At 40.0% G+C, this 24,951-nt stretch overlaps 3 protein-coding genes across 3 annotated transcripts; 2 read left to right on the plus strand and 1 right to left on the minus strand.

The window, feature by feature from the left end:
- Window positions 1–6,208: 6,208 nt before the first annotated feature.
- Window positions 6,209–9,197, plus strand: LOC145601724 (branched-chain-amino-acid aminotransferase 2, chloroplastic-like). Its single transcript, XM_081657787.1, has 9 exons — window positions 6,209–6,246; window positions 6,877–7,066; window positions 7,611–7,787; window positions 7,870–8,001; window positions 8,103–8,201; window positions 8,320–8,436; window positions 8,658–8,753; window positions 8,836–8,948; window positions 9,080–9,197. Exons 1-9 carry the CDS (start codon window positions 6,209–6,211, stop codon window positions 9,195–9,197), a joined length of 1,080 nt encoding a protein of 359 aa, XP_081513913.1.
- Window positions 9,198–17,419: 8,222 nt separating this feature from the next.
- LOC145600110 (uncharacterized) lies at window positions 17,420–18,717 on the minus strand. The gene is made up of 3 exons (XM_081655995.1): window positions 18,601–18,717; window positions 18,135–18,521; window positions 17,420–18,053 (listed from the first exon to the last, which is right to left on the minus strand). Exons 1-3 carry the CDS (start codon window positions 18,679–18,681, stop codon window positions 17,475–17,477), a joined length of 1,047 nt encoding a protein of 348 aa, XP_081512121.1. The 5' UTR covers window positions 18,682–18,717; the 3' UTR covers window positions 17,420–17,474.
- A 3,686-nt stretch (window positions 18,718–22,403) lies between these two features.
- On the plus strand, window positions 22,404–23,221 carry LOC145600636 (uncharacterized). Its single transcript, XM_081656520.1, has 3 exons — window positions 22,404–22,631; window positions 22,743–22,798; window positions 22,903–23,221. The coding sequence occupies exons 1-3, from the start codon at window positions 22,404–22,406 to the stop codon at window positions 23,219–23,221; spliced, it is 603 nt and encodes a 200-aa protein (XP_081512646.1).
- Window positions 23,222–24,951: the final 1,730 nt, after the last annotated feature.

Consider the following 24,951-nt stretch of genomic DNA (forward strand, 5'->3'; position numbering starts at 1 on the left):
GAGACTAGCATCAACAACAACTTTTGGTCCATTATAATGTGTCCAATAGTCTTTGTCAGGGATAGGATTAAGTACTACTCCGTAAAGATATACTCATATACATTACCATAAAGAATTTAATGGTATACATTATATATTTGGATTATATTAGCCATTATTTGTTGATTCCTAGCTTTGTAATTTCCAAACCTACATGAACACTATTTTGAGAAATATTTTTTAGTGAACACTAGTTTTGTAATTTATTTATTTTTTAACACCAATTGGGCAAATCGTTCTCTTTTTTTACGTGTTCATTTTTTATTATTTAATGTTCATGTTTTTTCATGTTCATACTTTTTAACTAAATGTGCATTTTGTAGAGCGTAGTGTTGATTTTTTTTATTTTTTTATTTTTTTTTACGTCGTTGCACTTATCTAAGGTGCAGACTAATTGATAAGTGTGGGCTAGAAAAAAAAATTGATTGGATTTCCCTTACTAATAACTTTTTAAAAGTATGAGTAAACTCTTATAAATAGTGTTGAGATGATTATGCTCCTAAAAATTTTGATTAATGTTAATTTTTTTTTTTCAACTATTAAGACACTTGTGGACATTATAACCCTAAAAAATTTGTTTACATATTTTCACTCGTTAATGCTACTAACAACTAAAGTTATAACATAACGCCAAATTTGCTCTATCTTCCCCTAACAATCCCACCTTTCGATTATTCCAAAACAATCCCACCTTTCATCATAATTTTCTTCTAACGGTCGCTTTGACTTAAAACAGGTTAAACGATCAAAATCTTTTTTTTTTCCTTCTAAGTCTCTATTTTTCTCCTCTCACCGTGGCCACCAGTCCAACACCATAACACCACCTCAAACCCCACCACCTACCCTTGAGCCACCTCACCTTGAAAACCCCAGCCCCACCTCACACAAATCACCAAAACTCACCTCACGAAACTCATTCCCAGCCACATAAATCACCATTTACTGTCATAATCACCGAGAACCAGCCTCAACAGCAATGCCACCGCCCACAAACCACCGCACAACAATCCGATTTCATTTCAACCTCAAATCGCAATCCACGGCCCCACAACGAAAAAATTTAAGCTAAAGCTCAATTTCTGAGCAATGTAAGGGTGGTTTTGGGGTAGCTTAACTTGTTCCGATGGGGGGGGAGGATTTTTCAGTGTGGGTTGTTCCGGGTATGGTGGAGAGAGATTTTCATATGGGCTCAAGACACCGTCGTTCGTGGGTGGTTGGCTTTGTAAGGGGAAGTGGATGGATGTCGGGGAAAAGAAAGCAGGTGTGGACCGGGGAGGTATTGTCTGCCGATGGGGAAGGGGAAAGCAAGAGTGGGGGAGGGTGGGCTATACAGGCGGGATGGGGAGCGGAAGGGAGTGGTATTTATCCCAAGGTGGTTGATTGGTCGTTTAAGCCTTAGGTGGGGCGAGGCTAGGGGTTTTTTTTTTAAAAAAAATGTATATATATATATATATATATATATATATATATATATATATATATATATATATATATATATATATAGACCTATTAAATGGTGCGTGACACGTGGAAAAACCTAAGAAAACCAGTTACTAGAATCATCGATCTCACAGGTCAGGGACTGTTAGTGGAAGATTAGGGTAATTAAAAGGTGGGATTATTAGGAGAAGATAGAGCAAAGGTGTGATTATTAGATTTTTTTTCCTAATAAAATTAAGGGCATGTTCACTTCAGCTTAATTTCAGTTCAATTCAGTTTAGCTTTAATCAGTTCAGTTCAGTATAGCTCCAATCAGTTCAGTTCAGCTCAATTCAGCTCCAATCATAAAATATCCATTTCAACTCTATTCAGTTCAGTTTAGCTTCAATCAGTTCAATTCAACTCAGTTCAGCAAATGTGAACATGCCCTAAATTAAATATTCCTTCATTTCAACACTTTACCCAAACCAAATGGTGATGCAAGTTTTCCTCATCATCGAGTTTCGATCGGAGACAAATTTAGGTGTGTACTAATACCAATAATTTTTAAAACATAAGTACTAAGTTAAAACGGGTACTATCTATTAATTACAACGCTGCAATTGAAATTTAATTCAATCTTCGATCAATAATATTCAACAGGATTTTCGCAATGGTGTTGGGGTGTGAATCTCCTAGGACTGTTTTGTCTGTTGTTTTTTCTTTTTTCCCATTGTGCTTAGTTGGTAAAATGATATTTAATTTCACAGAATTCTTCTCAATCGATGAGGACCCTTGATTGTAGATGAATAATAGATTTCACAAAAACAATCTCAACTGATTATATTCTCAACTTAAAATATTTCTTATTGATGTGCCTCGGTTAATGTAAGGATCTAAATTTTAAATTAACCAGTTTTATTTCCTAATAATCAAATAAAAAGTTGCACCAAAGAAATAATACGTTGATACCCCAACCTTTCTCTCCATAAATTAAATTAAGTTTTTTTTTTTCTTCTAAATTTGTTTTCAAACTTTTCCGCCCTAAATCTGTATGGCCCACCATTATGGGGTTACTTCATAAGTATTATAAGGGTTACTCGGTCAATGTTATAGGGGTTATTTCGATTCTGTTGCAAGGGCTACTCGGTTAGTATTGTTATAGGGGTAACTTTGTTCTTTTACAAGCAACCATATGATATGGTGAGTCGTACACAAAACGCGTTGATACAAACACTTATTTCATAACATAAATTTTTAGGTATTAAATTGATGTTTATTATCAATTTTTATATTATTAAATACGAAGTGTACTTTTTTGAAGGTATATTATTAAATATATTTGTGTGAAAAGGAGATAGCTAGAGCTGTCAAAAACCGACCCGAACTGGTGACTCCGAACTGTTCCGAACAGTTTCGAAAAGGAACCGAACCGTTAACAACCCGTAATGTTATAACCGTAAACTGACCCGACCCGATTTTATAAAACCTGAAACTGAACCGATCCAAATGTTTGAAAACTGTTAAGAAACCATACCCGTTTTTCAAGCGAACCGATGCAACCCGAAACCGAGAACAACCCGAACCGAGTAATGCCGAACCCGATAGTAAATCGACCTAGTGTAAACCGAAACTGTTAAAACCCGACAAAAACCTGAATTAACCCGAACCGTTTATAACCCATAACCAGTTATGACCGAACCGTTTACAACCTGTAACCGATTGCGACCGAATCGTTTACAACTTGTAACCGGTTATGACCGAACTGTTTACAACCTGTGACCGATTATGACTGATCAATTATAACCCATAAGTCCATAACCTATTATGACCAAATCGTTAACCCTATATAAATTCCTTTTATGAGTAATGGCTTATTGGATAATATATATTGTATTAAAAAAAATCTGAAAATTATAGCTAACTTTAGATTATATTTATTATAATAAAAAATAAAAAAAAAATTTAAAAAAACACTCAAATCATGATACTTTGGTAAACAGACGACAACATGACTATTTCATAATTTGTTAACTTGGTAAGAGTAAAAAATTAATTGAGAGACTAACTAAAGTAAATTGAGAGACTAAGTAAAGTGTAACTAAAGTATCTTGAGGTGAAACAAAACTAGTAACATATTAATAAAATCACCTATGAAAAATTAATTTTGTCAATGTATGGTAAGTTGGTAACTGAATAATCTAATGCCTAATGGCTGATGAAGGCTAAATCACAAATGAATGGCTCTCATTAGCTTCAGTTTAAAGAGTTCTAAGACTTTCATTGTAGATAAATAAAGCAATTCTTTGTCTTACGACCCTTATTAATTAATTGTGACTTTGTGAGTTAGGATTTAACCCAATTTGTTTTGAACCAAAACTCGTTTTAAATCGACTGAGTTCAACTGGAACCGATTATAACCCGACCCGATTATAACCCAACCCGATTAGGACCCGATCTGTTTTGACTCGAAAACCGTTCTAAATTGGAAAACCCCGTTTTCAAACTGACCAAGTTAAACCCGAACCGATTACAACCTGAACCGATTACAACCCGACCCGATTAGGACCCGATCTGTTTTGACCCGAAACCCGCTTAAAACCGAAAAAATCCATTTTCAAACTGTTGAATTCAACCCGAACCAATTATGACCAGAACCGATTACAGACCGATCTGATTAGAACCGAACCCGAATAGAAACCGTAGTTAAAAAAACCCAAACCGAACTGACCCGATTTTATTTAAAACCGAACTGAACCGACCCGTTAATTACTTAAACCCGTTATAAACCGACCCGTTACAAACCGAAATCTGATAAACCGAACCGAAAACCGAACCGAAAAACCGATTGACACCTCTAGAGATAGCTAATATCTTGTACTTCCTCTATTTCTTACTCCCTCCGTTTTTAAAATAATTGCTCCACTTTCCATTTACGATCGTTTTTAAATACTTGCTCCACTTTCTTTTGTGGAAAGTTTTTACAATATTTAATTAATTTCTCACACCTAGTATACCTAACATATATTCTCTCTCCTTCAAATTCTCTCCATTACTTTTGCCTTTTACATTTTTTTATTCTTTCACCAACCCCACTACCTACATATTTTATTATTTTCTCATATTTCTCCTAAAACTCCGCACATGGAGAAATGGAACGAGTATTTAAAAACGTAGGGAGTATTATTTTTGCAATAAAAAATTATTTTATGTTTAATAAATAATAACCCTTTGTTTAAAAATTAAGAAAAGGAGGTAGTAATATATTTATTAGACTAGTTCTTTGTCCAAACATGCTCGAATTTGTATTTACAAGGACAAAAAAATATATTTTAATAAACTTTACTATAAGTTTGTACGTACTAACCGATTTCTTTCACCATGTGATTTTAAGGAAAAAAAGGAAAAATAAAAAAGGTTTTGGCGGAAAAATTTTGTTGTAAATATAACACGTGTATTTTTGGAATAATGTTGGGGATTATTTTAGCATATTGTATTGATTGATGAGAAAAAAAAATTAAAAAACTGAAGAGAAATTTTATGTTGAATGTAAGATAGAGTAGGGTTATGTGGCGCTAATTTTTAAAAATGAGATGTATTAAACTAATATTCGGGCAAACCCGAAAAAAACCCCCTAAGCTACACCCCAAGAGATAACATTAGTAGCCGATGGCATAAGCACACTTGAAATTAGGACATAAAAAATTGGGGTAAAATTAAGGAAGCTGGGCAAAAGGAAAGTTCAGTCGAACTTCTAATTAGAATGTTTCCAGTTTTTTGTAAAACGGTCATTATTTTCTGGTTTCTTATCAGAATTTGGCATATAACCAATCGCTGAAAATCTCATTAAACTAGCTATCACCTCTAACTTGAATAATTTTAAGATCATTTCTAGCTTGAGATATATGTGCATTCTAAGTCAACCCATTGTTTTTTTTTTTTTTTTCAAATTGCAATTTAATTTTTTCACTTAATAATTTGAAAAAATGTCAAACCATATCTTTATAGTTTAGTTTGTATTATTATTATTATTGTTGTTGTTGTTGTATAAACTACACTAAACCAGACCACAAACATATTATATTGTTTAAAATCTAACTAAGGTCCCGTTCTCGCTATTATTATATAAACTACACTAAACCAGATCACAAACATATTATATTGTTTAAAATCTAACTAAGGTCCCGTTCTCTTCACCTTATTTTTGCTGAACTTAAATTATTTTTACTGAACTTAAATTAATTTTAATGAACTGGAATTTTTGCTGAACCGAAAGTATTTTTACTTATTTTCTATTATAATTCTTTTTTAAGAAAACTGAATTCTACACTAACTTTACTTTTTACTGAACTGAAATTATTTTTACTGAACTGAACTTAATTTTACTGAACTGAACTTATTTTTACTAAACTGAAATTATTTTACCTAATATTATTATTTTAAGGTGAAGAGAACAGGGCCTAAACCTAACTCTAGGCCGACATTCCCTACATTCCCCCAACCACAACCCTCCCAAAAATTAAATTAAATTCTCCATGCACGAATATGTTTTTACATGTTCTTTACTTTAATTCTTTAAAAATAACCCTTTAAAAAGCATGATCAATTATAAATTCTAATATGTCTAAACTCTTGCATATAAAAAAATTATATATACCGAACATGTGCTCAATACTATAGCACCTTCTCTTCTAACTCCTCTATTGAAACTCTTTTCTACTAAAACAGATTTTAAGTTTTTGTTTCATTCATGGCGGCAATATCATCTTCAGTTTCTTCAGAGATCAGGTGCTTTTTATACTTTCATTTTTCATTTATACTTTATTTTTCGTCTATGTATGTATGTATGTATGTATGTATGTATGTATGTATTATATATATCAAGTGATTCCATGTGACTCTCTCCACACTCCACACCTCCATTGTTAGCTATTATCCATGTCTTTATATATATTTTAATAAATATATATAGAAGTATGGTTTATACAAGAACCAAACTCTTATCCTCAATTTCAAACTTTGGATTATTTTAAAATAAAATAAAAATTCAAACTCTGGAACTTAATTATTGAGCTATGTCATAAATTCATTATCTATACTTCCTCCTTTTATTTTTTAATTGCACAATTTACCTTTTTTGGAAAGTTGAATAATAATTGCAGTATATCCTAATTAGGTATGCTTTGTTACATTTATTTTTTATTTGTGTTCACACACCAAATACCTTAGCTACCGTTGTTAATATTTGATAAGAATTGTTAGTTGTTACCCTACCTTTGCCCTTTCTTATTACTGAAAATGTGATCACATTTTTCGAGTAAAGCTAATGATGGAGAATTACTTAACAGATGGAGAGATGTATTAAAAATGGGTGTAACAATTTTTGTTATTTTTTTTGGTTGATTATGCCATTGATAGCCATACTACTACTGGTGGTGACAATGGGTACGCAGAAATCAATTGGGACAACATTGGATTCGGCTTAACGCCAACAGATTACATGTACAAGATGAAATGTTTCAAAGATGAGGAGTTTTCAAAAGGTGAACTAGTTCCATATGGAAACATTGAGCTCAGCCCTGCTGCTGGCGTTTTGAACTATGGCCAGGTACTTAATCAATCTCATAATAAGATTTACATAGGGTTAACTTGAATGGGACATACTAGTTAATACTTCCTCCATTTTCTTTTACTTGCAACACAGTCTTGTGGCACGTGTTTTGAGATCTGGTTTATATAATGTAAACGGATAAATTTTTCATTATAATTTTTTCAAATGATACTTAAATCTATTCTAATTTTCGTGTAAAAATTATATTGATAAAATTGCTCGTTTACCCTCACTAATCATCTCCTAAAACTGCGTGCTTAAAAGGTGTGTTGCAAGTAAAAGAAAACGGAGGAAGTATTGGGCATGGGCACTTACGGATCCAAGTGTCGAATTAGGCTGTTTTGTAAAAATTTTGCGTGACTTTCATTCAAATTGAAGTGTCCATACCTAAATATGTTGGAGTATAATATACTTGTATGTACTTGCTGTAACATAAAGAGTTTGAGTACATAGGTCGTGTTAAATGAGACAATATTTAGCTTTGTAACTTTCTATTCTCCTTAATTATTTAGTTGATATTTGTATCTTTGTTCTTGCAAAGGGTTTATTTGAAGGTTTGAAAGCAATGAGGAGAGAAGATGGGAAGCTAGTCTTATTCCGGCCTGATCAAAATGCGTTACGCATGAAAATTGGTGCCGAAAGAATGTGCATGCCTTCTCCGTCCGTTGATCAGTTCATTGATGCAGTAAAACAGACTGCTTTAGCTAATAAACGTTGGGTGTGTGAAGAATTCTACACTCTTTTTGCATCTAATTCAAAATGTAAATTTTTTGATAAATTTTGTTTGTTATAATGAACAGATTCCTCCTCCAGGGAAAGGCTCACTTTACCTTAGACCTTTGCTCCTAGGAACTGGACCAATCCTCGGTCTATCCCCGGCTCCTGAGTACACATTTCTTATCTATGCTTCCCCTGTTCGCAACTATTTTAAGGTGAATGCTACATTTCTTTCGTAATTTTCTTTTTATAATTTATTCGTTTTGGGATGGAGTAAACTAAACACTAAAATGTGATCATTCTTTTCTTCAAAAAGGAAGGGAGCGCGGCCTTGAACTTGTATGTTGAGGATCAATTTGATCGTGCATCTCGTGGTGGTTCTGGTGGAGTGAAATCGATCACCAACTATGCACCGGTAAGCAAATGTTTTCTCTTGGAAATTAAAACTTTAATAGTGAATTAAACTGTTACAACATACAAAGTATAATACATTCGCTGGTAGTGTATATAATCTCTTGATTGTGAAATTTCAGGTTTTAAAACCTATAACTAAGGCAAAACACAGAGGATTTTCGGATGTCCTGTATCTTGATTCTGTGAGCGGAAAATATATTGAGGAAGTTTCTTCCTGCAATATATTTATTGTGAAGGTACTTTCCAAAAACAGTTAACTAACATTAGCTAGAGTTCGTGAACTAAAGTAAATTCTTACAAACATGTCATTATATGTCCAATGAAGGCATTGATGTATTTCGTTTTTCAAAATCTATATAGAGTATAAATCGATACTAATACGTAGAATATGTCATTTGCACGAGTTTTTATAAATCGATAGTATGATGGTTTAATTGAATGTACATTCTTATCATAGGACGAAATAATCTCAACCCCAGCAATAAAAGGCACTATTCTTCCTGGTGTGACAAGGAAGAGCATCATTAAAATTGCCTATGATCTTGGTTTTAAGGTAAATCATCTTATAAAATATGAATTCTAGTGAAAATGTTATTAATGTTTGTAGCAATACTGAACTAGTACAACACATTCAGGTTGAGGAACGGCAAATTGCTGTAGAGGAATTGCTCGAAGCAGATGAAGCCTTTTGTACCGGAACTGCTGTTGTAGTTGTACCTGTGGGCAGCGTTACATACCAAGACCAAAGGTATCCAAGCTTTGAGCTGTTTTACTTTCAATAGGTCATATACAATGAGAAATTAATGAAAGGATTTCATTAATTATTTACTTGATTGACACTTATTTTTTAAGCATGAATTCTTTTGTGTAAAATTGCAGGGTAGAATACATGACTATTAACACCAATTCAGTGAGTAAGAAGTTGTTGTCAACATATGTCGCGATTCAAAATGGTCAGGTCGAAGACAACAATGGTTGGCTAGTTGAAATTAACTAAGGTGTAGTATTGCTTCTCCTAAGTGTATGGATCAAACCTTCAAATAATATTCAACTGAACATGTAGTGTAATTCATCATTCCTTCGATTGTATTTTGCAAATTTTCTCATTTAATAGTGCCAACACTAAATCATTTTGGGACTAAGGGCCTGTTCTCATTGACTGAACTCAGCTGAACTGAACTGAACTGAACTGAACTCAGCTCTGAACTAAACTGAACTGAATTGAATTGAATATTTTATAAGAGAAGGAAATTAGGAGCTGAACTGAACTCAGCTGAGCTGAACTGAACTCAGCTGAACTGAACTGAACTGAATTTCAACGTAAGAGAACAGGCCCTAAGGCTTTGTTGTTGTAATAGTGGTAACATTAGGGCCGGATGGCTAGTATGTAATTTAATTTCATAATCCTTGCACACTTATTCGGATTTTTTTTTTCATGACACGCAAAACGAAATTTTTTCGTTAATTTTTTGACAATTTTGAGTTCGATTTAGATACTTAAAGGATCAAAATGACCCCTAAAACCTTAATCGAACAATTACTATCACAAAAAAGTAACGACATGTAAACCGAGAAATTTTTTGACACACATGAGACATTTGCGTTTTTTTTTTTTTTTTTTTTTTGCTAATTTCGAGGTTTGGATCCTTAAGGACTAACATGACTTCCAAAACTTTAACCGAACAATTTTCGACATGCAAATCGAAACATTAAATGTTTAAAAGGGGAATTATAGTCTTTTCCTTAATTATTTTAACTTAGTGAAATAGTATTTAACGGTGTTAGTCACGGTTGGGAAAAAAAAAAAAAAAATCAAACCACGGGTGTACCATTAGGAAGGCAAAAATTTAAGAGTGTATCAATGGGAAAAGTCAAAACCATAAGTGTACCAATGAGAATTTAAGAGACAATGCTAAGCAAGTGCATAAAAAAATAAAAAATAAATAAAAAATAATGTGTATATACATGCTTTCTACTCAAAAATTTAACTCTCCAGTAAACCAAATATGGAGAACTCTTTCAGGGTGGTAACAGATGACTTATAAAGAACAGAGAGAAATGATTCCCTAAAAAGTACAGAGTAAGCAAGAACTCTAACAGCACACTTTGTTATAATGCATCAATAAATACTGCGCATGTAGTTACTTACTCATGATACAGTAATTCAGTCGGATGACTGCAAGTAGAACTCTGAATTACAAAGGATTATTCAACTATATAGCATATGGTCATCACCCCTATAGTAATAGAGCAAACACAACTTAGGTTATAGTAATCTCACCTTACCATTCATGCCGTCCCCGGTTTGACCTCAATAAAGAGGAAGAGAGTAATACAAATTACAGAAGCAAGAGTAGGCATCAACAGAAGAAAAAAAGTGAATCGTCACCAAATTAGCAACACCAAAGATCAGCTATTGAAATTGTTTGGGCTAAGTCCATTGTCCTAAGCCCATTGACCTGGAATTACGAAAATACCCCTCCATTATCCAGCCCATCATTAGTCAGCACCAAGTACGGATTTACCCTAATCAATCCAACTAAGTACAACTTCTGCCACCAGAAAGTACATCTATAAATAGCTCTCCAATCATTAGCAATGGGAACTTTTTCCTAATTCTCTAATTCTCTCTCTACTTTCTCTCTCTAAAGTACGATCGCTGACTTAAGCATCGGAGGGGCTTTCCCGGGTCACACCCCCGGGGCAGTTAACCTTCTCTCTTTTGCAGGCCTAGCTCTCGGACAGCAAGGCATAGAGGAGGGAAATTCGGACATTACTAGGACTTTGCCTTAAGACATCTTGACATTATTACCGTAACTCCCAGGAATACTCTAAGACTCCCAGGAGCAACTCTGTTTTCCAGAAACAGTTGGCGCCGTCTGTGGGGATAAGTAACAAAAAGTCATGGTGAACACTAGGCGTCCCCGTAGTACATACCAAGATGCTACTAGGCGAGCTCCTATTCTCTCGGCTAGGCATGCTCATGTAGTCGAGGAGATAATACCCCAGGCTCGCAGTGACCCCGTCGGGGAAGTGACTAGCCCCCAGGTGGTCACCCGCCGAGACTTGGATCAACTGGCTCTCCAAATCAACAAAAACTTGGAAGAAAGCCTCAGGGCACTTGTCAACCCGGGCGGGGGGCAAGGCGGGTTAGGGAACGCTCAACAGCTTAACCCCCAACCTCATGTCTCCCAGCTCCATCAAGCCTCCTCCCGTCCCAGGCATCAGGGGTCTCACCGCTCTCAGCCAAGACAATCTCCCAACTCCCGGCGGGGGTCAAAGAAACCCACCCAGCCGAGAGATGCTAGGGAAATAATCAATGACCGAAGGCTGAAGGAAGGAACTTTGGATGCCCGTCAGATAATCAACTCAAGGAGGGATAATTCTAAGGAAGAAGAGGATGCATACCCGAGAGGTCGAACAAGAGTTCACTCTCACCGTGGTTCCACCAGATATCGAGACAACACAGCTAACTCAGCTACTTCAAGGCAAAGAAGAACTTCTCCTAGGCCTACATCTTCACCAAGAAGAAGCCCGGAGCGCTCTCCACCTCCCAGGACAGGAAGACTTGGGATTGTCAAGAATATCACCCCCTTCAGTGAGGAGATCATGAACACACCCATTCCGCCTAAAGTCAAAATCCCCACGTTGGACCCATATGATGGGAAGACAGACTCGAAGGACCATCTGAACGCTTACAAAGCACAGATGGGAGTCCAAACGGGATTTGAGGCCTCATGGTGTAGATTCTTCCCCACTACACTCAAGGGTATAGCCCAGGCCTGATTTAATAACCTTACCCCTGGGAGCATTAAAACATTTGACATGCTGGCTACCCAATTCACAAAACACTTTATTGCTGGGAGTAGACAAACGAAGACCAGCGTACACTTGATGACTGTCAAGCAGGGGGAGAGTGAAAGTCTGAAGGATTATATCAGGAGGTTTAACACCGAGTCCCAGCTTATCCCCGATCTCCAAGATAATGTTGCCTTCACAGCCCTTCTCTTCGGGCTCAAGTCCAACAAGCTGAAGTTTGAACTTGTGCATGATAAAGTCAGAACCTTCTCTGAAGCTATGGAAAGAGCTGAAAGGATCATTGAAGCTAGTGAGGTGTGTAAGGCACCCTTGGCTAACAACAAGGGGAAAAGAAAGCAAGAAGACAACTATCCTGAGAACAGGAATAGAAGGCCAAGAAGGGCTGAGAGTGATGATGAAGGGCTCAAGTACAATGCTGATAGGCGTGAGATCTATTTGCACATAAAGAACAAGGCTATCCTCCCCAAGCCTAATCCAATGAATACACCGATGGAGCAAAGGAACAAGAGGCTTTGGTGTGAATACCATAGGGAGTGTGGTCATGTCACCCGGAATTGCAGAGAACTCAAGAAAGCCTTAGATAAGCTAGCGGAAGAAGGAAAGCTTAATCGTTACTTGAAAGACCCTCCGAAAGACAAGCAAAGGAGTAAGGCTTCAAAGGTCGTGAATGAGACCCACAGCTCAGCCAATACCAACATATCTATCCATGTCATAGCCGGGGGATATGCCTCTGGAGGCTTATCTAATAGAGCACGCAAAGGTCATTTGCGATCGCTGGGGGAAGCTATCTATGATATTAACACCCCTTCATCTACCCCGAAGGACCCTCTCATGGTCTTCGGGGGGGATTCGGCAAAGAAGATTCAAAGGCCCCATGATGACCCTCTGGTGATCAGCATGAAGGTGGCAAATGCCAAGGTCAGGAAAGTTTTGGTAGATAGTGGGAGTTCAGCTGACATAATCACTTGGAATTGCCTCGTGCAAATGCGTTTTGGCAAAGGGGATCTCTCACCCCTTGACAAGCCCTTAGTAGGTTTCGGGGGAAACCATGTCTACCCTTTGGGTACAATCAGGCTCCCAATCCGCCTAGGGGAGAAGAAGAAAGGGAGAAGCTTTGTATTCACATTCTTAGTTGTGGACACCCCTCTGCCATACAACATGATCATAGGCCGACCCCTGCTCAATGAGGTTAAGGCGGCAATCTCAACTTATCACCTACTCCTTCAGTTTGAGACCGATGATGGCTCAGTAGGGAAGATATATGGAGATCAGTTTGAGGGACGAAAATGCTATGTAGATAGCCTGAGGCAGCATGAAGGCTTAGATAATCAAGAAGACAAGGGAGCTAAGCGAAAGGCAATGGATGTGGATGACCCTCAGCTCCCCATAATGAACATATACATGGCTGAAAATCCCAAGCTCTATGGCAGACCTAAACCTATCGAAGAGGATGAAAGCATACCCTTGGGAGATGACCCCGCTCGGGTTGTGAGAGTGGGAAAGAACTTAGACCCCCAGCTCAGGGAAGATATCATTCAAGTACTTAGAGAGTACAAAGACATCTTCGCTTTTACAGCAGATGAAATGCCGGGCATAGACCCCGAGGTGATGACACATGAGTTGAACATAAAGGAGGGCTACAAGCCTATCAAGCAAAAACTCCGGCATGCTGGGCCGGAGAGAAACAAAGCTGCAGCTGCTGAGGTCAAGAAGCTTCTCGAAGCGGGTTTCATTCGAGAATGCCAATACACCGAGTGGTTATCTAATGTTGTGCTTGTTAGGAAGCCAAATGGCTCTTGGCGTATGTGTGTGGATTTTACGGATTTAAACAAGGCCTGTCCTAAGGATGATCATCCTTTACCTAAGATTGATAGGTTGGTGGATTCGACCGCTGGTCACGCCCTCCTAAGCTTCATGGATGCCAATGCTGGGTATCATCAGATACCCATGTCTGAAAAAGATCAAGCTCACACGGCCTTCATCACTAGTCAAGGGGTCTATTGTTACAATGTGATGCCATTCGGTTTGAAGAATGCTGGGGCTACGTATCAGCGTCTGATGAATAAAATCTTTGAAGGACAGCTAGGCCGGAATGTGGAGGCCTATGTTGATGACATGATCGTTAAAAGCAAAGAAAGCTCAGACCATATAGCAGACCTAAGGGAAACATTCACTACCCTTAGAAAATACAAGATGAAGCTTAATCCCAGCAAGTGTGTCTTCGGGGTACAAGGAGGAAAGTGCCTGGGATTTATGGTAGATCAGCGGGGTATTGATGCCAACCCGGAGAAGATTCAGGCAATTCTTGATATGGAATCCCCCCGGAATGTTAAAGAAGTGCAACACCTTACAGGCTGCCTAGCTGCCCTAGGGCGATTCCTATCCCGATCAGCTGATAAGAGTTTATCATTCTTCAAGGCCCTTAAGAGGCCCAAGTTCTTATGGGATGAGGAGGCTGAGAAAGCCTTCCAACAATTGAAGGAACATCTCGCAAACATCCCGAAGCTTGTTAGTCCCCTACCTGGAGAAACATTGTTTGTGTACTTGGCCATATCAGATTATGCCTTGAGTGCGGTTCTTGTTGCTGAGAGAGAAGAAGGCCAAGTACCCGTCTATTTTGTCAGCCATGCTCTGAGGGGGGCTGAGTCAAGGTACACCCTTATTGAAAAAGTGGTGTATGCACTAGTAATGGCAAGCAGAAAGCTAAAGCCTTATTTTCAAGCACACCCCATCAAAGTTCTCACCAGTCAACCCATCAAGAAGGTGCTAGAGAGCAAAAACCACTCATCCCGAATGACTAATTGGTCGGATCAGTTGGCTGATTTTGGAATTGAGTTTGAGCCCCGAAAGGCCATCAAAGCCCAGGCTTTGGCTGACTTCATAGCCGAATACGCCCATAGGCCAACTCCAACAGACACCTCCGCCCCTTGGGCTCTTTATGTGGATGGGTCGTCTAGTAAGGCTGGAAGTGGGGCTGGGCTAGTTATCATCTCCCCGGAGGGAGAGAAATTTGAATATGCGGTTAAGTTTGCCTTCCATGCATCTAATAACGAAGCTGAGTATGAAGCTCTCATCTTGGGACTAAACTTATGCCAATTTATGAAAATCAAATCAGTTCAAGTATGCTCAGATTCACAACTTATCGTGGGGCAATTAACAAAAGAATTTGAAGTAAAGGAGGAAAACATGAAGGCCTACTTTGAGAAGGCTGAGAGCTTGGCAAAAGTGTTTGAAAACTTCGAGATCAGGCACATCCCCCGTTCAGAGAATCAACAAGCAGATGCTCTTGCACGCTTAGCAAGCTCAGCTGAGGGGATAACTCCCAAGAACATCATGTGGGAAGTGTTGGAAAAGCCAAGTACCCAAAGGCCCATCATCATGGAAATTGATAGGGGGGAGACTTGGATGGACCAGATCATTCTGTGCTTAAAAGGGGAATTGCCTGAGGATACCCCCGACTTCAAGATGATCAAGAAACGGGCTGAATGGTTCGTGCTTCATGAAGGAACACTTTATAAGAAGTCTTTCACTCACCCATTGCTCAAATGCATTACCCCGGAGGAGGGAAACTATGTCCTAAGAGAAATTCATGAAGGGGCATGTGGTAGTCATCAAGGTGGGAGGACTATAGCTGGAAAGGCGCTGAGGGCCGGATTCTATTGGCCAACCCTAAGGCATGACGCCATGAAAATTGTTAAGAAGTGTGAGAGATGTCAATTGTTTGCTGATGTGCCTCATATCCCGGCCAACGCACTCACAAGCATTCAATCAGTCTTACCTTTCGACCGGTGGGGCATGGATATCCTAGGACCTTTTCCTGTAGCCTCGGGACAAAGGAAGTTTTTGATAGTGGCTGTTGATTATTTCACTAAGTGGGTTGAGGCCGAGCCCGTAGCAACAATCACCGACAAGCAAGTCCAAAAATTCATCTGGAGGAATATCATCACCCGCTTCGGGGTACCTCGCATTTTAATCTCTGATAATGGCCGGCAATTCAATAGTGGGCCAACCATAGAGTATTGTGGGCGTTTTGGAATCAAAACAAGGTTTTCGGCTGTGTGCCGACCCCATACCAATGGCCAAACTGAGGCAGCCAACAAAACAATCTTGAAGGGGTTAAAAACAATGTTGGAGGGTACGAAAGGCTCTTGGGTGGATGACTTGCCTGGGATTCTATGGTCCATTCGTACCACCACCAAAGAAGCTACGGGGCAAACTCCTTTTGCCTTAGTATATGGAAGTGATGCTGTACTCCCAGTAGAGGTTGGAATCCCATCTCCCAGGGTAACCTTCTATGACTACACCCAGAATGATCAACTGAAGCCTATGGCCTTAGACGTACTCCCAGAGATAAGAGGAGATGCTTTGCTTCGCTCTATAGCATACAAGCAAAGAATAACTCGTTACTACAACAACAAAGTCAAGACAAGACCCCTAGCTGAGGGTGATTGGGTACTCCGAAAGTGTGAGGCTGCTGGCAAACCTCCGGCATTGGGAAAGCTAAGCCCAAATTGGGAGGGGCCTTACAAGATTAAGGTGGTGATTCGCCCGGGGACCTTTCGCTTACAAACTCCTAATGGCAAGGACCTCCCCATGCCATGGAATGCTGATAACCTAAGAAGGTTTTATGTCTGAACTTTCCCTTACAATGATGCCCTAGGGGCAATAAGAGCTGATACGAGGAAATCAACTTTTCTATATAGTGCATCATTGTAATGTCTTTTTGCGTCAATGTTAATATAATGAAAAACCCCTCAGCTGGGATGTTTGCCCTTATTTGTTTTTGTTTCTACTTTTACTTAGCCTATTTTTTCAATTTTCATATCGCTTGTTAGCATAGCACCATATGCCCAGCATAAGGCATTTTGGTTTCGCTAAAATTTGTTCCAATGTTTGGGGCAAGATGCTAGCCTATACTCAAATATTTGAGATAGAGTCCTGGCCGGAAAATCACTTATAACTTGAGGCTCGTTTAGCCCTCAGTTTACATCAAAGAGTTGGAATAGCCCAGCTCTCATACACCTCTTAAACTTGGGGCTCGTTTTTTAAGCCCCTAGCTCATTTACGTTATCTTTACAAATTTTATAACTAAGGGCTCGTTTAGCCCCCGGATGATCATGCAATTCTTGTAAGAATAACATAAGGCTCGTTTTAGCCTTCAACAAGCAATAATAGATATGCTAAGGACTATTCAAGCACTAGGGACTTATTTTGGCCCCTAGGGGAAAATAATCAAGCAAGAAACAAATAAATAGCAGGGAGTAGTAAAAAGAAAAGCCTACAAGTTCTACAGCATCATAAAAACAAAGGCAAAATCGAATGTACATCTACAAGTCATCCAAAACAACAAAGTTAATGTTCGAAACTTAACCAAAGAACCATAAGTGTTATACATCCCAGAAAATCAGTACATCATAAAAGGATAAATCAAGTCTGAACTGAAAGCTAGAGAAAACTACTCCTGAGCCTCACCCTGCTCGGCCAACAACCTCCTGTGCTCCTCCTCCTCGGCCGCGTGAACAAGGTCCCTAAGCTTATCCCGCACCCCCGGATATGAATCCTGAAGACCAAGGAAGGTGAAAGCGGTCTCCATGTGAGTAATGGCATCGGTGATCCCTGCCTCAAAAGCCTCACTCCCAATCATGGCCTGATAGTCAGCACAATCAAGACTCTCCTTCCATTCAGCAATCACCTCCTCCTGGGTCCGCTCCAGCTTCTCCCGGGCCTCGATCAGCTCACTCTTCATCCTCTCCACCTCGGCCTTCTTCTCCTTGAGCTCGGCGGCGATCCTTGCTTTCTCATCCAAGGCCTCCTTCAGCTTGGTCTCTACGGCGGAGAGGCTAGACTTTCCGGCCTCCTGAGCATCAGCAAGCTCCTTCTTGGCCTTCTTCACCTCCTCCTGGGCTAAGTGAAGCCCCTCCTTGAGACCGTGGATCTCAGTTCTTGCCTGCGAAAGCTCCATCTTGAGGCCCCTGACATCCTTCATGGCCCCCTTCCGATAGTCCTCTGCAAGAACGCTCAGGGTCATGCCAGCCTACACCAACACAAAAGACAAGGAAAGGGTTAGTCCAACCTCAATGATGAAAAAGATAATGATATTATAAGATAAGTATACCTTCATGACGCCATCAAAAGCGTTTCTGATGGCCCTGGAGGGCTTTGCCCTCATCACCTCAAAGTCCTTGTCCGTAGGGAAGCAAGACATGGTCTTCTTCATCATCTTCTTCCGACCCCGCTTGGTCAGGCCCAGGATAGACTGAGGGAAGTAAGGAGGAACCTCAGTGTCACCATCCTCCTCCTCATCATCATCTTCACTTGAATCATCAAACCGGGTCTGCTTTCCCCGGTCTACAAAGCCCTCAGCCTCCAGAAGATCAATGTGCTGAGAGACCGCCGGTGAAGCATGCTGGGATCCCTGGTCATCCACTTCCATGGTCGTGGCCTGGGATGACCCTTCCCCTTTCTCGAGGGCCTTCCTCCTGAGCTTGGAGTTCTTTGGGTTCTGAAAAAGCAAATCACAAGTAAAGTTAGCAAAAAAACAAAAACATTTGAAGGAATCAACTTTAGAGTGGAAATTTTACCGGGGGAGGAGGAGGGATGCTCATGTTTCCCCTCTTCAAGGAGAGCTTAAGTTTTCCAGCTCGAAAGTTGATCTCAGACATCTTGTTTTGAAGTTTCTCCGACAATTGGCTGTAAGCAACACCTGAAATCATCATTCAAACAAGATAGATAGTCAATGGTAAAGCCCAGGAGAAATCACAAAAAGTACAAAACATACATGAATAAATAAACAAGTCCTACCACAATCATAGGTGTGGCTCAGGCCCACGACACTCAAGAACCGCTCTTTCTTGAAATGCTTATCCTTCACAATCCACATGGTGGGAAGCTTATCCTTGGACCCTTTTTCCTTATAAGATTGCAACCAAACAGCCGGCACGGCTTCATCCACTCCCATGGCAGGAACATTATAGTTCAAGCCAATCCTAGGTACACCACTATGATCCCGGGGAATCCTCCAACCCCCAGCATGGAAGATGAAAAGAAAGGTGTGGCGAAAACCCTTTTGGCTCGTGGGTTTTGTGTTGATGGTAAGATAAAACTCCCTATCATGAAAAGCATACCACCCGTGGCTATCTACATTACCCGGGACCTCCTGAAGCCTATGAGTGTTCCTAAAGGCGGTGACAGTGCAAGGAGCTCCAAGTAAACTACAAGTGGCTATGTACGCATTTATTGTCAACCAAGAGTTAGGAACAAGTTGGGTTATACTAAGGTTATACTCGATCAACAACTCCTCAATGAAAGGATGAAGAGGGAATCTCAACCCATTATCCAAATCTTGCTTATATACAGCTACACACCCGGGGGGAGGGTTATCTACAGTGCTATCACCCCTAGGAGAAGAAATGAGAAAAGGGTCCCTAACATGGTACTCAGTCTGCAAATGCCTAGTCCCCTCCGACAAAGATCTAAGCCAAGTAGCAGAAGGGTGGCACATAGAGGGGCTAATCCTCCTCCTACTAGGGGGTTTAAAGGTCACCGGCGCCCCAAGAGAAGTAGAAGTATCATCCTCACTTGACATAGTCACCACACCGTCAACAAGCAATCTGTTCAAAGAACCTCTAGAGGTCGGTTCACGTGCAAGAGAAACTTCCCAAGGGGAATGACGTAAAAAATAATCAAAGCCTAAATCATGCTCAGGGGACGGGGATGACACACAAGGAAAAGGCACACCCAAGGGAATAGATGAATCAATGCTACTACCAATTACATTTGTCACAAGTACTCCCCCCGACCAAATTTCCTTAGACAAGTCATAAGATGAAGGGTCGGGGAGAGAGTCTAGGTAATCTTGAGTCGCTTGGTCTTTCATAATACATGCATAGCTCAACTCAAGATTACCCCCAAGAATTTTTAATGTACATACAAAAATACAACAAGCGTACCTCTAAGCCTAAATATCATCACAAGCGCAGCCGAGGAACAAGCAAAGCATACACGGAAAAATAACAAACAATTACTAAGCATGGAGATATGATACTTAGAGCATAAAAAACTAAGTATAGAGTGCTTACCAAGTGGTTAGAGAGGCCGGAGAAGCTACCCCCAAGCAAAATCAAGTGAACCCCGGAGAGAAATACTCCTGCCATAGCAACAAAAATTCAAGAAGTCAGAAAAATATCCATGGACAAATCCTAGCTAAGGAGCAATGGTTAAAAGAGTCAAAATCTCGAAATTTTTTCTAAGTAAAAGCCTTATCCCTCTAAACTAAAAACTCAGCTATACATATCTCACACTTGCCTAGGGATATTAAACCCTTTTACACAAAGAATCCAAAAGCCCAAAAACTCGGTACCTCCCTCGGCCCAAACAACATTTAGCATCGCTGCACTCTCAAACTCCCTCGGCCTCGCATCCCTCCAACTCCCTCGACCTCGCTGCACTCTCCAACTCCCTCGGCCTCGCTGCACTCTCAAACTCCCTCGGCCTTGCATCACTCTCCATCCCCAACTCCCTCGGCTCTTCACAGCTCTCCCACATAACTCTCACTCCCTCGCCTTTATTTTTTCTCTCGTGGGCATATACCCCGCTCACCTCGCACCAAAACTCCCTCGGCAAACCCTCTCCGCTCTCTCAGCACCAGCCCGGCCGAGGGAATCGCTAACCCCCTCGGCACACGCACCCCTCACTCCCAGCACCAGCCCAGCCGAGGGCATCGCCAACCCCCTTGGCACACTCCCCTCACACCCTCGGCAATCACCCCGAGAAAACTCGCAACTGCCGCTAGCCGAGGGAGCTATCTCTCCCCTCACTCCCTCGGCTCCCCCTCACTCCTTCGGCATTTACCCCGGGGTCAAGACAAAATTCAAATTAAAAAAAAAAAAAAAAAAGAAAAAACTCAGAGAAATTCACAGCAGATCCGAAGCAATCAAGACGGTTCAAAACCGAAACTCAGCAAGGCATAACGGAGGGAAAATCGGACACTATTAGGACTCTTGCCTTAAGACATCTTGACATTATTACCGTAACCCCGAGGAATACTCTAAGACTCCCAGGAGCAACTCTGTTTTCCAGAAACAGAAATCAATCATCAAATCAGCTACAAAGTTTTGGCTTCTAAGAGAGCAATCGTTTGCATGACATTATTTACGAAGGAACAAAATTCATGTGGTCAAATGGGCGGGAGAAAGATGACCTTGTGTTGGAGAGACTAGACAAAGGGTATGTTAACGTTTTATGGCTCAATAAATTTCCACGCACATATTATCCATAAACCAATTCAAATACCAGACCATGCTCCAATTTTTTTTTAATACTCAACGAGCCATCATCAGAAAAAAGAAAAGTATTTACAAGTTAGAACAATGGAGCCTCAACTATAAGGAGTGTATAGAGGCTGCTCAGTGTGCGTGGAATACACAGCAAAATGGATCCCCAATGTTCAAACTCGTGAGAAGAGCCCAGAAAGCTAAATCAGAAATCAAAAAATAGACCTTGAATAAAAGAGTTGAGTGGAATGGGAGCTGGGATAGATTTGAGAAAGATATCTTGGAAGCTCAATTAATTCTGGAAAATGAAGGAGATGATGAAGAATTTAAGGTAATTAGCAAAAAATTGGAGGAAGATTCGACCAATTTAGCTAGCTATTTACTAGAGACAGAGAGCAAAGCTAAATTGGAATTGCGATGGAGATACTTGCTCTCGTTTCTTCTTCAATTATGTCAAGGGAAGGAAAGCAAGAAACAAACCGGAAGCAATTCGTGATGCTAGAGGTGACTGGGTGTACACAGAGGAGGAAATTACAAAAGTGGCGGTGGATTTTTTCAAGGGTATATATGGAGGCAACGACAACCCCAACTCCAATTCGAGGAATGAAGAAATTGAAAAAGGAATACAAGGCATCTCTACGAAACTCTCTGAGGATCAGCGAGACCTATTATCTAAGCCTTACTCAAGAAGGGAGATTAAGAACGCTCTCTTCGCTATGCAGCCGTGGAAAGCGCCTGGCCCCGATGGGATTCCGGCGGGTTTCTACTAAAAAAAAATTGGAGCTGGATTCAGAACGATGTTATTGAGGCGGTTCAATCTGCACTCAAGACAGGTAACATTTTGCGAGAATTAAATAGCACCAATATTGCTCTAATCCCAAAATGTGATAATCCGGAAGCCATGGATAAACTTAGGCCAATTGGGCTATGCAATGTCACCTATAAAATTATCTCTAAATGCATCACAAACAGACCGAGGAAGGTGATCAATGATCTAGTTGGATGTTTCCTGGTAGGGTCATCTCAGATAATATCTTAATTGCTCACGAATTGCTTGAAAACATCAGGAAGACTAAAAAGGGATTAAAGGAAAACTTGCTATTAAAACAGACATGAGCAAGGCTTTTGACAGAATTAGGTGGGACTTTCTCGAAATTGTGCTAACTAAATTTGGGTTTCCTGATTTGATGATTAAAACTATCATGAACTGTGTGAGCTCAACCTCGTTCTCTGTTATTGTTAATGGCTCCCCTGGTGAAAGATTTAATCCCAAATGTGGGCTAAGAGAGGGGGATCTCGTCCCCATACTTATTTATTCTCTGTATGGAGTGCCTGTCTGGGTTAATAAAGCTTGAAGAAGATGTAGGACAGGTGATGGGGATCAAGGTGGCTCACAAATCTCCAAAAATCAGTCACCTCTGTCACCTCTTTTTTGCACCTCTTTTTTGCAGATGATTCTGCTTTCTTCATTCAAGCTAAGGAATCTTGTGTTCTCTCTCTCAAAAAGGTGCTGGATACATATTGCAAAGCTTCAGGCCGGGTTATTAATTAGGAGAAGTTTGTTCTTCTCTGCAGCCCTAATATTGATGACAGCACCTCTTTGAACTTCAGTGAGTTGCTGGGAGTCAAAAGAAGCAGCAAATTTGGTATATACCTAGGAATCCCATCTGACTTTGGGGATTTTAAGCAGCAAATCTTTGATACTTTGGTGGATAGAGTTAAAAGTAGACTAAATGCTTGGAACTCTCTTTTTCTCTCCCCTGCTACTGGCAGGCTTACCTTGATCATGTCTGTACTTTCTAGCTTGGGAACATATGTTTTCTCTGTCCTGTTAATATCCTTAAAAGAATCAACAGCATTGTGGCTAAATTTTGGTGGCTTGGAAACAAAACAGGTAAAGGTGTGTATTGGAAAAGCTGGAGCTCTTTAACTAAAGAAAGGGAAAAGGGTGGCCTTGGTATCTTAGATGCTTGGTTTTTCAACCAAGCTCTACTTGCAAAACAAAGGTGGGGAATCATTCAAGATCCAATTTCTTTGATAAGCAAAGTTTTTGGTAACACATATGGGATTAGCCGGGAAACTTTATTTGATGGAACATGGGAAAAGAAAAAGGTTGGCTCTTGGGCAGGAAAGGCATTAAGTGGGGGTTACAGATCATAAAAGATGGGTGTGCTTGGTCCTTAGGTGATGGGTGCTTAGCTAAACTTCACCATCCCTGGTTAAATGGATTAACACCTGTATGGAAAGATCAAATTACCCCCACAATTGAAAAGGTTGAATGGCTAAAAAAAGGGAATGATGAGTGGGACTTGGACAAGTGTAAAGAGCTTTTCTCCAAAGAAACCATCCAAAATATTAAGAATTCTCCTATTTTGGATTCAGACTGGGAAGACTCCATTTTCTGGAAAAGGAACAATACTGGTTGCTACACAGTCAAGAGGGCTGCTCACGATGCCAAAACTAACAGTCACACAACTCATCCCCACTCTGAGACACACAAGTATAGGTGGAAGAGGCTTTGGAAACTTGCTGGAACTCTCAAGCAAAAAACATTCCTTTAGAAGATTCTAAACGGAGCCTTGCCCTGTGGGTAGTGAAAGAAAAAGAAGGAATTTGGGTGATAGACAACACTGCCCTCTATGCTGGGATAGTGGAAATCAAGATAGTTATCACCTTGAGACTCTAGAGCATCTTTTTAGAGATTGCAGCTTTGCAAGTCATGTATGGAGAGGTTGCAATTTAGGTCTAAATGTTGCTTTCCAAAGTAACATTCCAATTGCAGACTGGATTAGCAATTGGCAGAGGGTCTTTGGAAGAAAAGGTAGTAACATGGAAGGAAGCTATAATATATTCCTGGCTGGGTTAGAAAGCATCTGGGAAGCTAGAAATAATGTTATCTTCAATAACTCAAGAATTAATCCTTTAAGTACGATCAAGAAGATGGAGCACAGGGATGCAACTGCTACCGGGAAACTCTCAAACCAAAGTGATGATTGGGTTCAAATCAGTGATGATGACCCAAGTAAGCCACCTGGCTTTGGTGAATACTGCATGGAAGGGAAGCAGTTAGCAGGAACTTTGTTCTTAGTTGGTAGAACCAGTGACTGTATCACGGTAAGATTGAGAGTGGGGAAAAAGAGAGGCTCAGGCAACTGAAAAACTGGTGTTGGCAGCTGGAGAAAACGAGCTTATCCTAAAACATGGAGAGGAAACAAGGCAGCAAGGAAATGGAATTGCTAGTATGCTATGCACTATTTACAAAGGAATGGAAACTGCTCTCAACAACTGTAACTGGCATTTGCAGGTACACTGTCAAGACTCTCGAGCTGCAGGTTGGATTCAAGGAAGGAAGACGGGGATGCAAAGTATTAGGATGTGGCAACAACAAATTGAAAAGCTTCTGCCCGCCTATCTATTAATAGTTCTATTGTTGGGGACTAGTCCCTTTGTTCTAGCTGTCAAAAAAAAAAAAAAAAAGTTTTGGCTTCTCGTCCAAGTTAAAGTTTAAACATTGATTTATAGTCGGTAGCATTGCAAGAACGAAATTAACTTACAATCTACAAAAGAAAAAAAAAATTAAGAACAGTACAACATTACAGATAACAGCATATTGTAAATCAACTCTAACTTAAAGAAACATCATTCCGCATATGCAACACT

This window comes from Chenopodium album, chromosome 21, assembly GCF_948465745.1.
Source record: "Chenopodium album chromosome 21, dcCheAlbu1.1, whole genome shotgun sequence".
Taxonomy (NCBI): Eukaryota; Viridiplantae; Streptophyta; class Magnoliopsida; order Caryophyllales; family Amaranthaceae; genus Chenopodium; species Chenopodium album.

Bases quoted from the DNA above. Each gene is read 5' to 3' on its own strand.
- LOC145601724 (XM_081657787.1), top strand. From the start codon at position 6,209: ATGGCGGCAATATCATCTTCAGTTTCTTCAGAGATCAG. The intron at 6,247-6,876 runs GTGCTTTTTATA...TGCCATTGATAG, and splicing joins TCAGTTTCTTCAGAGATCAG to CCATACTACTACTGGTGGTG. The intron at 7,067-7,610 runs GTACTTAATCAA...GTTCTTGCAAAG, and splicing joins GCGTTTTGAACTATGGCCAG to GGTTTATTTGAAGGTTTGAA.
- LOC145600110 (XM_081655995.1), bottom strand. From the start codon at position 18,681: ATGTCTGAGATCAACTTTCGAGCTGGAAAACTTAAGCTCTCCTTGAAG. The intron at 18,522-18,600 runs GTAAAATTTCCA...TTGCTTTTTCAG, and splicing joins GCATCCCTCCTCCTCCCCCG to AACCCAAAGAACTCCAAGCT. The intron at 18,054-18,134 runs GTATACTTATCT...GTGTTGGTGTAG, and splicing joins CTTTTGATGGCGTCATGAAG to GCTGGCATGACCCTGAGCGT.
- LOC145600636 (XM_081656520.1), top strand. From the start codon at position 22,404: ATGAGCAAGGCTTTTGACAGAATTAGGTGGGACTTTCTCGAAATTGTG. The intron at 22,632-22,742 runs GTTAATAAAGCT...TCTTTTTTGCAG, and splicing joins TGTATGGAGTGCCTGTCTGG to ATGATTCTGCTTTCTTCATT. The intron at 22,799-22,902 runs GTGCTGGATACA...TTTGAACTTCAG, and splicing joins GTGTTCTCTCTCTCAAAAAG to TGAGTTGCTGGGAGTCAAAA.